Raw genomic sequence first — 14,467 nt, 5'->3', positions numbered from 1 at the left:
GAACCCAACTAACAGCAGAAACCAAGCCCAACAATAATGCAAAACTCTCACTGGACATTCGCAAGCACCTTCTTTAAAGAAAATTAAATCTGGAAGATAACGTACTGTCAACTACAACAATTGAGACAAAATTTAAATTGAAAATGGTAAAACAGATAAATTCCAGACCGATATTCCAATGATATTATTGAGCTGCTGAATATAGTGCTGCAACTTAATCACACTCTACCATCTCATTCCTTGAATGCTCTGCATCCGGGCCATTACACCGATTCTCACAAACATTGTGTAGACACTGGACTGCTGGTATCAGCACTGAAAATCACCAAGCTCCCAACTTCCCCGTCCATCTACTGAACTGAACGAAGATCAAACTGAACGAAGGACTATCGACCAGAATTCATACCAGTTTTCTGTTCCACAGATACAAAGTGCTGGAGGAACACAGCTGGTCAGGAAATTAATAATTAGTAAATTAATGGAAACAGATATGAAAGGGGAGTCAATAAAGGTTGATTACCAATTATTCAAAATTACAAAATCTGAAAACATCCAAAATACATTTATTTATTTATGTATTTGTTCTTGAATGCTGACATGACATTACAAATGGAAAACTCCACAAGCCACTGTGAAGGTTCCCAGGCAATGCACTGGAGACTGCATTTCACGGGGAGTTCTGAGAAGTGACCTCATGTGTAATGAACAGAGGTAACTAAGAATGGAAAAACTGCATAAAGTGAAAAATGAAGCTCTCAATCATCTCGAAAAAGTGGATTCATCAGTGTCAGTGAACACGTGCTGCTTGACGGTATGCTGATCTTGAAACAAGCAAAGATATGTCAAACTGAAATTGAAGGGATTTCTGAATATTCAGTGGTGTGATTACAGAGATTTAAGAAAAGACACAACATTTTATTTTTAAAGAGTTAAAAATTTTAAGGATAAAGCATCTGCTGATCACAAAACGGCAGAAAAACTCAATTGTTAAGTTTGCCGAGGTGGTCGCTAATGAAAATCTAAAACCAGAACAAGTTTGTAATGACGATTTTTTTAATATATCTTACATAAAGCCTAAAACAAGCAGAATACAAATACAGTGTACCGTAACCTTTTCATCAATCCACGGCACCGTGGGTGGAGACTGAAAGCCTGTTGTTGATTGTTGTTGTTCAACAGCTGATTCAGGTATTCTCCCAATGCTGCTGTGTTACCCTGCACACATCCCATTAATAGTATGGAATAATTCTTAGCGTTAAGTACATGTGCGATGAACATTTTTAAGACAAAGACTGCTCTCATAAATTCAGAGTTGGAAATGTTGCCGTTCCCAAGCTATCTCATTATATATTCCAAAATTAAAATTCCAAACTCTGAAACACTTGTGACCCCAAGCATTTCGGATAAGGGGTGGTCAACCAGTACTTCGTATTGTTGAGCAATTTTCCAGAGAGAAGGATATTCCGTTCACCAACATTCCTGCCTGTGCAGCAGATGAGAGAACATCAATGACAGGGAACTTGCCTGGGATTATTACATTTACGAAAAATTCCTGTTCCTAACATATTTACCATTCATTGTATAATTCACAGACAACATCTTGTCACAAAACACCTATGTGATTGGCTGCACAAATCATGAAATGCTGTCACAGGTATCACAGTAGTAAATAACATCAAGCCTTATTCTCTCAATTCTTGACTAGTTTAAGAGCTTTGTATTGAGAATGATGAACGGATTGAATGCTTGCTGTTACACACAGAAGTCTCATGGCTCTCAAAAGGAGCCTCCTGAGATGCTTTTATGCATTTACTGAAACCATGATATAATGCTTTGAAGCCTTGACTGCTTCATTTAGTAATCAACTCAAGAATATTCGGGATCACATTGTTTATTTGTCAGAATGGCAGTATTTCCAAAGTTTTATGAAATCAGTCTTCAATGACAAGGAAATGATATGAATTTTATCAAAGTCAAATCAGTCGCCTCCACATTTCTGTCCAAGAGTCGACCTTTCCAATTTCCGAACCTCTCTGAGTTGGAAGAGAGAGGAAGAGTAAGAGATGATGATCTTCAAGCAAACAGTACCCACCTGGGTGATCTGTAAAAAGAATTTTCAGAGATTTCAGGATCTTCTATCAATCCAAATTCCAGATTGGGAAATTAATCCATTCCTGAACACCTGAAATGAGCAATTAACTGGAAAGGTGGAGGAAGAACTGATCACACTACAAAATGACTTTGAAGTGAAGCATCATATTTAGTGGACATTGTTTCAGTACAGTCGCCTATCAATTCAATGAAGCAGACTGCAAATGACTGAACGCAGAGATCTGAGGCTCCTTCTGAGTGACATTCTGCCTGATGTTGAGAAGCTGATGTCACTGCACATTAATGGATCCCTCATGGATAGAGTTGGCAGCAGCGAGTTTCTGGGAGTGCACATAATGGACAGTCTCACCTGGTCCCTCAACACCACTTCTTTGGACAGGAATGTACAGCAGCATCTTCATTTCCTGAGAAGACTAGGGCAAGCAAGGCTTTCCATTTCCCACCACCCCACTCTGTCTCGCCACCCCATGCTGACAATTTTTACAGGAACACTATTGAGAGTGTCCTGACCAGCTGGATATCTCTCCAGTACAGGAATTGCAAGGCAACTGATCATAAATCCGTACAAAGGATGTAAGGACTGCTGAAAGGATCATTAGGATCTCTCGACATTTATCAGGAGTGCCGTGTGTGCAGGGCCCTTAGCGTTGTCAATGATCTCTGCCATCTGTCCAACAGTCTCTTTGACCCCCTACCATCAGGCAGGAGGTACCGTAGCATTAAAACAGCGATCGTTAGGATGGGAGACATCTTCTTCCACCGGGCCGTAAGATTACTGAACTCCCTGCAACCACCCAGGCCTCATCAGGTATGAAGCACCTGTAGCATTATACTGTTTACATTTTAACTTGTGTTGTAAATGCACCTTGTGATTTGTGGTAATATTACTTTGTGTTGTGTGTGAGTTTACTGTGTTGTGCACCTTGCTCTGGAGGGATGTTGGTTTGTTTGGTGGTATATATGTGTATGGGTAAATAACTACTGTATATACAAGGGGTGATTGATACGTTTGTGGCCTAAGGTGGAAGGAGTCAATTTTAGAAAACCTAGAACATTTATTTTTCAACATAGTCCCCTCCTACATTTACACACTTAGTCCAGCGGTTGTGGAGCATACGGATCCCTTCTTTGTAGAAGTCGATGCCTTGGACCTCCAGAAGTGGTCCACAGCTGGGGTGATTGATATGTTTGTGTCCTAAGGTGGAAGGAGATGAGTTATTTACTTCAAACTTTCTGCATAATCACTCAAAGGATTGAACTGTGCGTGTATGTAACAGAAGCTGTATAACTCATCTCCTTCTACCTCAGGCCACGAACCTATCAATCACCCCTGCTGTGGACATTTCCTGGAGGTCCAAGATCCGTATGCTCCACAAACACTGGACTAAGTGTGTAAATGTATGAAGGGACTGTGTTGAAAAATAAATGTGCCAGGTTTTCTAAAATTGACTCCTTCTACCTTAGGGCACAAACTTATCAATCACCCCTCGTACTTGAGCGCCACTTATTAGGGACATTCATGAAAGTTTGAGAAACTTTTAAAGATGGTAGTCTTCATATAAGGAGTATTTCAAGGTTCTGAAGTCATTTGAAATGACAGTGAATGGAAAGAAAGGTGGGACAAGTACAAAATGCTGGAGGAACTCGGCAGGACCGGCAGCATCTGTGGAAAAGAGTAAACAGTCAACATTTTGGGCCGAGATCCTTCTTCAGGACTGAGAGGGAAGGAGAGAATTCTGAATGAGTAGTTGGGCGAGGGAAGAAGGATGTACAAGGTGGCAGATGATGGGTGAAAGTGGACAGGCAAGGAGATCAGATGAAACAAATATTGTCTGCGTGACCTTCAATGTGATGGCATGAACAGTGAATTGCCCCCTCCTCTCCTTCACCATTCCTCATTGCTGTTTCCCTCTTTCACCTCATTTCCCTACCTGCCCATCACCTCCCTGTGGTGCTCCTCCCCCTCCCCTTTCTTCCCTCGTTTTCAGTCCTCTCCTGTCAGATTCCACCTTCCCCAGCCCTGTACTATATCCCTTTCACCAATCAACTTCCTTGCTCTTAACTTCACCCCTCCCCCTCTCCCAGTTTCCCCTATCACTTACCATCTTGTACTTGTTCCTACCCTCCTTCCACCTTCTTGTTCAGACTTCTCCCTGTCTCCTACCAAACCTGATGAAGGGTCTCGACTCGAAGCATTGACTGTTTACTCTTTTCCATAGATGCTGCCTGGACTGCTGAGTTCCTCCAGCACTTTCTGTGTGTTGCTGCGGATTTCCAGCATCTGCAGATTTTCTTATGTTTGACACAAGTATAATCTAGATTTGTAATCTGAATGAATTTTGTTAACATGATTCTCCTTTGACAGATCGAAACTTGAGCATTGTTCAACCTCCTGAAGTGCTGGAAATTAACAAACCATATCAGCTGGATTGCACTGGCCCGAAGGTCTATCCACAGAACAGACTCGTACTCACCTGGCTCAGAGGGAGTGAGGTTGTTCAACGTAATTCCACAGAGGACCCAGGTCTCCCGGAAGATGGTCCATTGAAGAATGTCCTGAATTTCACTCCAAGTATTTCAGATGGTGGAATGGTGTACACCTGCTTGGCAGAGTTGATCTTGGACTCTAAAACGACCACACAGATCGCAAATGCCTCTGTGACTCTGCAAACGTACTGTGAGTTCCATTTTGAAATCGAACTGTCTCCCTTACCCCGCCCCCCCACATTGGTTAAGAATTGGCAAAAATAAGCAATGAGTGGCCCTGTTTTAAAAACTTTCACATTCCTTGTTTTATCTGTTCAGCAAAAATTATTTATCTTGAACTAAGACTGAAAGTTTACAACTTCAGGGAATCATGGAAGTGGAAGAGATTATTTGGCTGCAGATCACTGAAACAATTCCAAACTTCTGCAAATTCGGCACTTTTACCCGATACTCCTGTGTCCCTCTTGGTGGTCAGTGCAGGTGGTGGGTATTGGATAGAGTCATAGAAAAGTACAGCCCATCTAGTCTGTGCAGAACTATTTAATCTACCTATTCCCATTAATCTGCATCAGCGCCATCTATACCCCTACCATCCAGGTACCTATCCCAACTTCTCTTAAGTGTTGAAATCGACCACTTGCACTGGCAGCTCTTTCCACATTCTCACAACCATTTGAATGAAATAGTTTCCCCTCATGTTCCCCTTAAACTTTTCACCTTTCACATTATCCATGACCTCTAGTTGTAGTCCCACCCAACCTCAGTGCAAAATGCCTGCTAGCATTTACCCTATCTACAACCTCATTTATATCTTTCCAATATGTAGGTGACCAGAACTGCACACAATACTCCAAATTAGCCCTCACCAATGTCTTACAAAACTTCAACATAACATCCCATCTCCTGTACGCAATACTTTGATTCATGAAGGGGAACATGCCAAAAGCTTTCTTTATGACCATTCTTTAGGGATCAGCCCTTCTCTTGGACCAGTTTGGGCTGAACAAAATAGATTGAAAGACTACAACACAGAATAGCCCTTTGAGTTACGTTGCCCACCGATCCACCATTTTAACCCAAGCCTAATCGCATGACAATTTACAATGACCCAATGGTGGTCGAGGCAACTACAATAGGGTCTTTTAACAGACACCTGGACAGGTATATGGAGCTCAGAAAAAGAGGGCTGTGGGTAACCCTGGATAATTTCACAAGTAAGGACATGTTCAAAACCACTTTGTGGGCCAAAGGGCCTATATTGTGCTGTGGGTTTTCTATGTTTCTGTAACCCACCAACCTGTATGTCTTTGGACTGTGGGAGGAAACCCACACGGTCACAGGGAAAATGTATAAACTCCTTACAGGCAGCAGTGGGAATTGAACAGGGATCACCCGCACTGTGAAGCGTTGTGCTAACCACTACACTACCATGCCACCCCAAACCAGCCACATATTGAGATCACACTCTTGAGAAGTCAGTGAGAGTTCACTCCTGTATCACTGCTCATGGGAGGAGCAAAGAATTAAATTTTTGGGGTGCCTTTAGAGCAGGAGAAGTTCAGAGAAAGGGCAAAGTATGGAATTGCGGATACTGGCATGGGTTTGATGAACTCTTGGTTGTGTACAGAGGCTCATAAAGGTTTAGTCAGTTTTGCATCATTCCATCAGTGTGTGAAACATGCCAAGGCAAACCAATGTGCAGTGAATTTCTTGTGTGTATTGCAGCTTTTCCAGAGCCTCCGAGGATCCTCAACAGAGACCCTGTAGAAGTAAATCAGAAGACCACATTGACATGTGAGGTCTCATACATCTACCCTGCCGAGAAGGTGAGATTAAGGTGGTTTCAGGATGGTGAGGAATGGAATTCAGTTCCCAGTAGATCAGATTCCACCACAGTCCAGGCAACAGCTACATGGACACCACGAGAGAGCGGTGAGACTGAACTCAAATGCACGGCAGATTTTGAGGACTATCCATCAGTTTCATCAAAAAATGATAGCATCACCATTGACATGTACGGTAAGTATGCTGGATAATTGAGAACTTTGACTAGACAGTTATCTTTCAGAGTTCCCCCCCCCCGCTCCTAAACCGTTAACAGGCAGCAACACAGAGCAGATTTCTTTTTTGTGTGGGGACGGGTGGGTGGGGGGTGGTCAATGTCTTTTCTTTCAACAACGTCCACAGTTTTTCTGAATGTCATGGCTATCTGGAGAAGATGAATATGAGAGTTATATTCTGCAACCACACTTCGACTATAAAATGAACAATTGAACCCTTGAAGCAGATGTATTTATTTAGCCGAGGGTTTATTAATGGAGCATATGATTAAGTCTGGCCATTAATCAGAATCCTGTTCAAGAACATGGGCATATCTCATGAAATTTATTGTTTTGCAACAGCAGTACAATGTTATGTAGAATAACGAGAACAAATTATAAATTACAAAAAGATATACATATCTGTATAGTATTGCAAAAGAGAGCAAAAGCTCAAATACTGAGGTAGTGTTCATCCATTCAGAAATCTGTGTACCAGGATAAAATCCTGTTGCAGAAGCAGCGACTGGCAATTGAATTTGTCAGAGATAGAAACTGAATGTGGGGTCAAAAGCCACCAGCAAATGGATCATTAGATAGAACGGAGACAGAAGTTTGCAGCAAAGTTAAATCAGAAAATCGGTTTATTATTATTGACATGTGTTGTGAATTTTGCTAATTTGTGGCAGCAATTAAGGGTGTGTGTGTGTGTGTGTGTGTGTGTGTGTGTGTGTGTGTGTGCTGCAAAGTTCCACTCCGCAGGATGCTCTGAAGCAATGTGTCATTTGCTTTGATGAGATTGGGTCAGGAGTGAATGATGCTGGGAACTGCGGGAGGGGATTTTGATAATTCCGGCAGCACCTTCTTTAGCCACTAGACACACAGTGAGGTAGGTGGGTGCTGTACCACAGACAGACTTCAACAAAGTTGCATTGGCTACCTCAGTCTAGTGGCGCAGAAGGGCTGCAGAACTCACTTTGAGAAAGTTTCTAACAATGTTTTCTGTTGTTACAGTTTTCTCCAACCCTGAATTCCACATCCCGAACACCACTGAGGGTATTCCAGTGAATATTACCTGCAGTGTGTTTAACGTCTCAGGGGAACTTCAACTCAGTCTGAAGAAGGGAAGTGAGATATTAGTGAACAGGTCAGCCAGTACTGGGCTGACTATCTACCACACTGAGAATCCACGAGCAAAGCTGAATGGACAGCAGTTCACCTGCGAGGCCGAGCTGACACTTCACCCTCACTCCAACACCATTGTTAAACGACAGTCCACCAATCTCACTGTCTGGTGTAAGTGAACTGATTATTGACACTAAAGGCTGTTGAGTTCTTTATTTCAAATGCAGATGAATGAACAACCAGCTCTCCTCCCATTCCATGCAGAACTCCTCAAACTACGGGAGAGTCCTGCAGTCTTCCCCCTTCCTTTCCAGTGCAGTTTTATCCAACCCTGAAATCCTCAGCTGCCTGACCTGCTGAGTCCCTCCAGCATTGAGTGTGTGTTGCTTTGGGAGTGTTCGACTGGATCAATCATCTCTCCTATTTTGATGTATCAGCACTATGGAGACTCATGGGGCCATTGTACGTTAGTGTCCTGTTGTACAATCGGGAACAGTATTCTCTGTCCACACACAGCATGGTCCCAATGCTAACATGACCGTTTGTGGGACAGGGGTCAGGGTGAATGGCAGTGAAGACTTTAAGGTGTGCAAGGTCATTTTTTTTACGTAGAGAGTGGTCGCTTCCTGGAACATGCTCACAGAAGCAGATGTGATTTAACTTTTAATAATATTTATACAGGCAGGGAATAGAGGGACACAGACCTTGTGCAGGTTGTCAGAATGGTATCTTGGTCAGTGTGCACAAGATGGGCTGAAGGGCTGTACTGAGTTATATTTTATTTTTATTTTGTACTGTGTTATATTTATTTTTATCTATTGAGATACAGCACAGAATAGGCCGTTCTGGCCCTTCGAGCCACACCGCCCAGTAATCCCCTGATTTAACCCTTGCCTGATCATAGGACAGTTTACAATGACCAATTAACCTCCCAACCGGTGACTGTGGGAGGAAACCAGGGCACCCGGAGGAAACCCATATGGTGACAGGGAGAATGTACAGACTCCTTCCAGGCAGTGGCAGGAAATGATCCCTGTTCGCCTGTACTGTAAAGCGTTGTGCTAACCGTTCTGTCCTGTGTTAAATTAGCTCAGGTTCATTAGAAGGAAATATTAAAGGAATTCATACAATTTGGGTAAATATGACAAATAATAAGGGAACACATCTGACATCAGTGTTGGGATGGGAATCTGGGGTTTGGATGGACAAGGGATGATTTGGGAGAATCAGTAGGGCTCTGCGAGTATCAAATCTTGTCTGACAAATCGGTTAGAGTTTTTTGAAGTGGGGACCATGAGGATGGTGGTCAGGAGGGACAGGGCAGAGATGGTTAACTGGATTCACAAATGGTTTGCCAGTCGGAAGCAGAGGGGAATGGTGGAAAGCTGTTTCTTGGGCTGAAGGCCTGTGATTAATGGTATCCTGCAGAGACTGCTACTGGCATCTTTGTTGTTCATTATTTATACAAGTAGAAACTATTTGGGTGTGAATGTACCAGGCCTGAGTTTGCAGATGATACCAATGGTATTGTAGGCAGTAAATACAGTTATCAGTAACTGCAGTGGCAACCTGGTTATTGAAGAGTGGGCCGAGGGCTGGTCAATGGTGTTCAATCCTGATCCGTTTGAGGGTGGGACTCTCACAGTGTAGTGGAACAAGTATTGAACATGCAGGGACTGCCAAAGAGTCACCTTCATAGACATAGATACATAGTCACATGTGTAATTGGGTGGTGTAGGATCGTAGACCCTGAAAGGCCTGTAACCGTACTATATCTCTAAATAGAATAAAAATTATATCCTTGAATCATTACAATGAGGCCATTCAGCCTATCAAGACCTTCCCTGCTCTTTTCAAATTAATCCATTTAGCCCCATTGCCCTTGCACCCTACTTTCCCACGAGCCCATCCTTCAGCCTGATTGATTCCATTCCCCTCAGCCCTCAGGAGGAGAGTTCCACATCAGAAACACTCCACATGAACGAGTTCCACTCAACTCCCCATGGTTGCCTGGGACTCTGACTCGAAGGACTTTGAACCATCCACTGACAGGGTCACCTGATCACTATTTGCTCCGTCTAAACCCAAACCAAGTGAAATCTTCTTCAGTTCAATTCAAGTTTAATTGTCATTCAACCATAGATGAATACAGGCAAAGGAGAGAGTGTTAATAATGGGGTCAAGGTGCTAAAACACATTACAGACAGTCACACACAAGAACACATTCACGGAAAAAGAGAGTCCAGGTTTGCCTGCTACACTCCCCCCATCCCACCAGGAAGCATCTCCACTTGATGCCCAGTTCTTGCACGTTCAAATCAACAAACCCATATAGATCATCAGTAAATTACGACGACACAGATTATGCACGTATATAGTCCAGCCCCCCAGTCACTGTGATCATCTCTCGACTGGCCCCGATGCCCAATGTCTGCTAGGCGATACCGTGGCGTAGAGGCCCAGTCCTCACAGATACAGGAATATATTGAATAGTAATAAAGACACAAGCAGACAAATCTAAATACATATAGTCCAGACCCCTCAGTTCAAATGGAATCTTCAATCAACCACTACAGCGCTATGCTGCCCGCGGTAGGGCATGACGGCTCAGACGCCTCACCCCCAGTGGCTGAAAAGCAAGTGAACTCGCGGCTTGAGTCCCAAGTCCACTCATTGCCCCCCTCTGACTCCCAGTGCCCTCTGACCCCCTTCCCATGCCCCCGTCTGAACCCCCCTGTGCCCTCTCTCTGCCTCCATATGTCCTCTCTGAATTCCCACACACAACCCCTCTCTGCCTTCCAACTCCCGTGCCCCCTCTGTGACCCCCCCACCTCCAACGACTCCATTTCCTGATTCCCCCTCCCCCTCACACTTCCCAATGAAAACGTTGTATATTTTGTTTTGCTGATTCGTTTCTTTGGAGCCTGCGACACTGACATGGCCACGTCTGTTACCTGTTTCTGATTTCTCTTACGCCACTGCTAAGCTTCCCTCGTGAACTAATGCCGTCCGTCTGGGGAAGGTGATTGTGCAAAGCTTTTGGTGACTCAGTAACCGGTGAACAACTGGAATAAACAGTATTCCCACGTCAGGGAGCAAACACCAAATGATTGTGTTGGTTTTGTTCTGCTCTTTGTCAGTGGAGTGTACCTGGACAGCTTTCCACGTTGTGATCCTGTAACCCACTGAAACATTTTGTCTCGAGGTTTCCTGTCACCTGGCCAGCCTGTTAACAAAGGCCAACATAACTCTGTCCTTCGTAGGTTCCCTTTTGAACCCCAAGTTCCCCTCTTCTGTGACAACTGGTTTTGTAACGTCACAAACTAGAGAAACACGTCTCATGTTCCCACTCATCTCAGACATGTGCCCTCGTGTTCAAAGTAAATTTACTGTCAGAGTTCATACACGTCACCACATAGAACCCTGAGATTCATTAACCACTGGGCATCCTCAGCAAATCCACAGAATAGTAACTAGAACAGGATCAATGAGAGATCAGAAGGCAGTAAACTGCAAATACAAATTGAAATAAATAGCATTAGATAACCAGAACATGAGATAATAATTGTGATTTTATACACCTTTATAAGATCAGTCTCACACACTCCGGATAATACAGTCCGAGCCTGTCCGACATGTCCCTGTGACTCAGTTCAACAGGACTTTTCAAGGAGTAAACAAAGAGGTGGGGGAAGCACTGGGACAATTCAGAAACAAAAACACAATGTTGGCAACACACAAGTTGGGCCAAGTTAACAGTTCAGATCGATGACTCTTAGTCAGGCACTTTTGGGGACCTCAGGTTGGCTAATGCTGGATGTTCCAGAGAGTATGGAGTGGGGAGTGGGGAGAGGTTTGGGGAATAAGAGATCCTGAATCAAGTCCGGGATGGGTTCTGATACCCGCCCAAATCTTCTAGAAGGTGGTATCTGATTTCTAAATGACATTGAACCCATGAACACTACCTCATGACTTTTGTTCTGCACTACTTATTTTAATTTAACTATTTAATAGACATATACTTGGTGTAATTCAGCTTCCTTTATATTTAACAAATCGTCATTGAGCTATACTGGTGATATTAAATCTGATTCTGATCTGTAACTTGTCACCTTTCCTTTCTGTTGCTATATCGAAGGTGGAGTATTGGAATTATACAATTTCCACCAACATTGAAATAATGCTCATTGTCTCTCCTTTGAGGATCTCAGGGAAGGAATGGGAGTGCAGGGAGGGTTAAAAGAGTTGAGGCTCAATATCAAAATGCATGATGCACGACCACTGTGTGGAATTGCTGCAAACTGCAGACTTCCTCAGCTCTTCTCAAAAGCAGGATGTTACCAATGCTCAACAGGCATTAATACTGTAATGCACATCTTTCACTGTTCTAAATGAGAACCACTGCCAACTACAGGCATGAAGCTTACTGCTGTCAACCCCTGACAGAGTTCAGCAAATTACTCAGTAGATGACAAAGTAATTCCATTAGGGGTAACGGAGCCACTGTTATGCTGTATTGCTATTGATTGTGATGCTTATCCTAGGTTGGGACCCTAGAACTTGCAGGTATTGGTTTAAGCTGAGAGGGGGAAGGTGCAATAGGACCCTGAGGAGCAGCTTTGTCACCGAGAGGCTATATGGAATGAGCTACCAGATGAAAAAAGTCTCAAAGGTTCATTTGTTATCACAGTATGTATGAAGTATATAACTGTGAGATTCATCTTCTTCAGACAGCCAGGAAATAAAGAAAAATATGGAAGCCACTCATGCCCCTCCCCCACACAACATAACGTGCAAATCACCCCAAATTTCAATGGTAACGGCAACAAGAGCATAAAATCCTCCCTCCCCCACGCAGAAAAACAAAATCACTGAACTGCAAGAACATCAACCCCCTCGCAAAGAAAAACTTACAAATCAGGCCAAATTTAAATTGCACAGTGGCAACAAGAGCATCAAACTTCAAAATTAAACCACTTATACAGCAGAAAGAAAGAATGTGCAAAAACATAGATTATAAAAGACATAAAGCTGAAAAAGAGTCACTGCATCACAGTGCTTCGGTAACTATGTTAATAACATTTAATAAACCATAAGATAAAGGAGCAGAATTAGGCCATTTGGCCCAATGATTTTGCTCTCTCATTTCATCAATGCTGATCCATTTTCCCTCTCAGTCCCAATCGCCTGCCTTCTCCCTGCATCCTTTCATGCCGCGACCAATCGAGAATCTGTCAACCTCCGCCTTAAATATACCCAATGACTTGGCCTCCATAGTTTCCTGTTGCAACAAATTCCACAGATTCACCACTCTCTGGCTGAAGAACTTCTTCCTCATCTGCAATCTAAAAGGAAACCCCTCTATTCCGTGGCTGTGTCCTTTGGCACCGGACTCTGCCACTCTCCTCTCCAAAATCCACTCTATTGAGGCTTTTCAACACTCGATAGGTGTCAATGAGATTCCCCTCATTCTTTTGAAGACCAGTGAGTACAGGCCCAGAGCCGTCAAACGCTCCTCCTATGACAAGCCTCTCAATGCAGAAATCATTTTCATGAAGCTCCTTTGAGACTTCTCCAGTTTCAATTTAGGAGGCAATTCATTTGATAAGGTACCCCATGCAAGGCTTATTGAGAAAGTAAGGAGGAATGGGATCCAAGGGGACATTGCTTTGTGGATCCAGAACTGGCTTGCCCACAGAAGACAAAGAATGGTTGTAGATGGGTCATATTCTGTATGGAGGCCAGTGACCAGTGGTGTGCCTCAGGGATCTGTTCTGGGACCCCTACTCTTTGTGATTTTTATAAATAATCTGGGTGAGGAAGTGGAGGGATGGGTTAGTAAATTTGCTGATGGCACCAAGGTTGGAGGTGTTGCGGATAGTGTGGTGGGCTGTCAGAGGTTATGGTGGGACATTGATAGGACGCAGAACTGGGCTGAGAAGTGGGAGTTCAACCCAGATAAGTGTGAGGTGGTTCATTTTGGGAGGTCAAATATGATGGCAGAATATAACATTAATGGCAAGACTCTTGGCAGTGTGGAGGAACAGAGGGACCTTGTGGTCGGAGTTCGTAGGACACTCAAAGCTGCTACCCAGTTTGACTCTGTGGTTAAGAAGGCATACAGTGCATTGGCCTTCATCAATCGTGGGATTGAGTTTAAGAGCTGAGAGGTAATGTTACAGCTATCTAGGACCCTGGTCAGACCCCACGGAGTACTGTGCTCAGTTCTGGACACCTCACTACAAGAAAGACATAGAAACCATAGAAAGGGTGCAGAGGAGATTTACAAGGATGTTGCCTGGATTGGGGAGCATGCCTTATGAGAATAGATTGAGTGAACTCGGCCTTTTCTCCTTGGAGCAACGGAGGATGAGAGGTGACTTGATAGAGGTGTACAAGATAATGAGAGGAATTGGTTGTGTGGATAGTCAGAGGCTTTTTCCCAGGACTGAAGTGGCTAGCATGAGAGGGCAATAGTTTTAAGGTGCTTGGAAGTAGGTACGAAGGAGATGTCATGGGTAAGTATTTCACTCGGAGAGTGATGAGTGCATGGAATGGGCTACTGGCAGCAGCAGTGGAGTTGGAAGTGATAGGGTTTTTTAAAAGACTCCTGTATGGATACATAGAGCTTAGAAAAATAGAGGGCTATGGGTAAGCCTAGGTAGTTCTGAGGTAAGGACATGTTTGGCACAGCTTTGTCAGCC

At 43.6% G+C, this 14,467-nt stretch overlaps 1 protein-coding gene across 1 annotated transcript in view; it reads left to right on the top strand.

Annotated features, from left to right (window-relative positions):
* The window catches only part of LOC132406506 (hemicentin-1-like), a 33,620-nt gene that overhangs the window by 8,952 nt on the left and 10,201 nt on the right, over positions 1-14,467 (top strand). The window contains exons 3-5 of the mRNA XM_059992273.1: positions 4,478-4,789; positions 6,325-6,618; positions 7,653-7,934. Coding sequence (XP_059848256.1) covers positions 4,478-4,789; positions 6,325-6,618; positions 7,653-7,934 — 888 coding nt within the window. The remainder of the gene's footprint in view (positions 1-4,477; positions 4,790-6,324; positions 6,619-7,652; positions 7,935-14,467) is intronic.

This window comes from Hypanus sabinus, chromosome 16 (genome assembly GCF_030144855.1).
Source record: "Hypanus sabinus isolate sHypSab1 chromosome 16, sHypSab1.hap1, whole genome shotgun sequence".
Taxonomy (NCBI): Eukaryota; Metazoa; Chordata; class Chondrichthyes; order Myliobatiformes; family Dasyatidae; genus Hypanus; species Hypanus sabinus.
The sequence above is the reverse complement of the archived record's forward strand: the minus strand, read 5'-3'. Positions and strand labels throughout refer to the sequence as shown.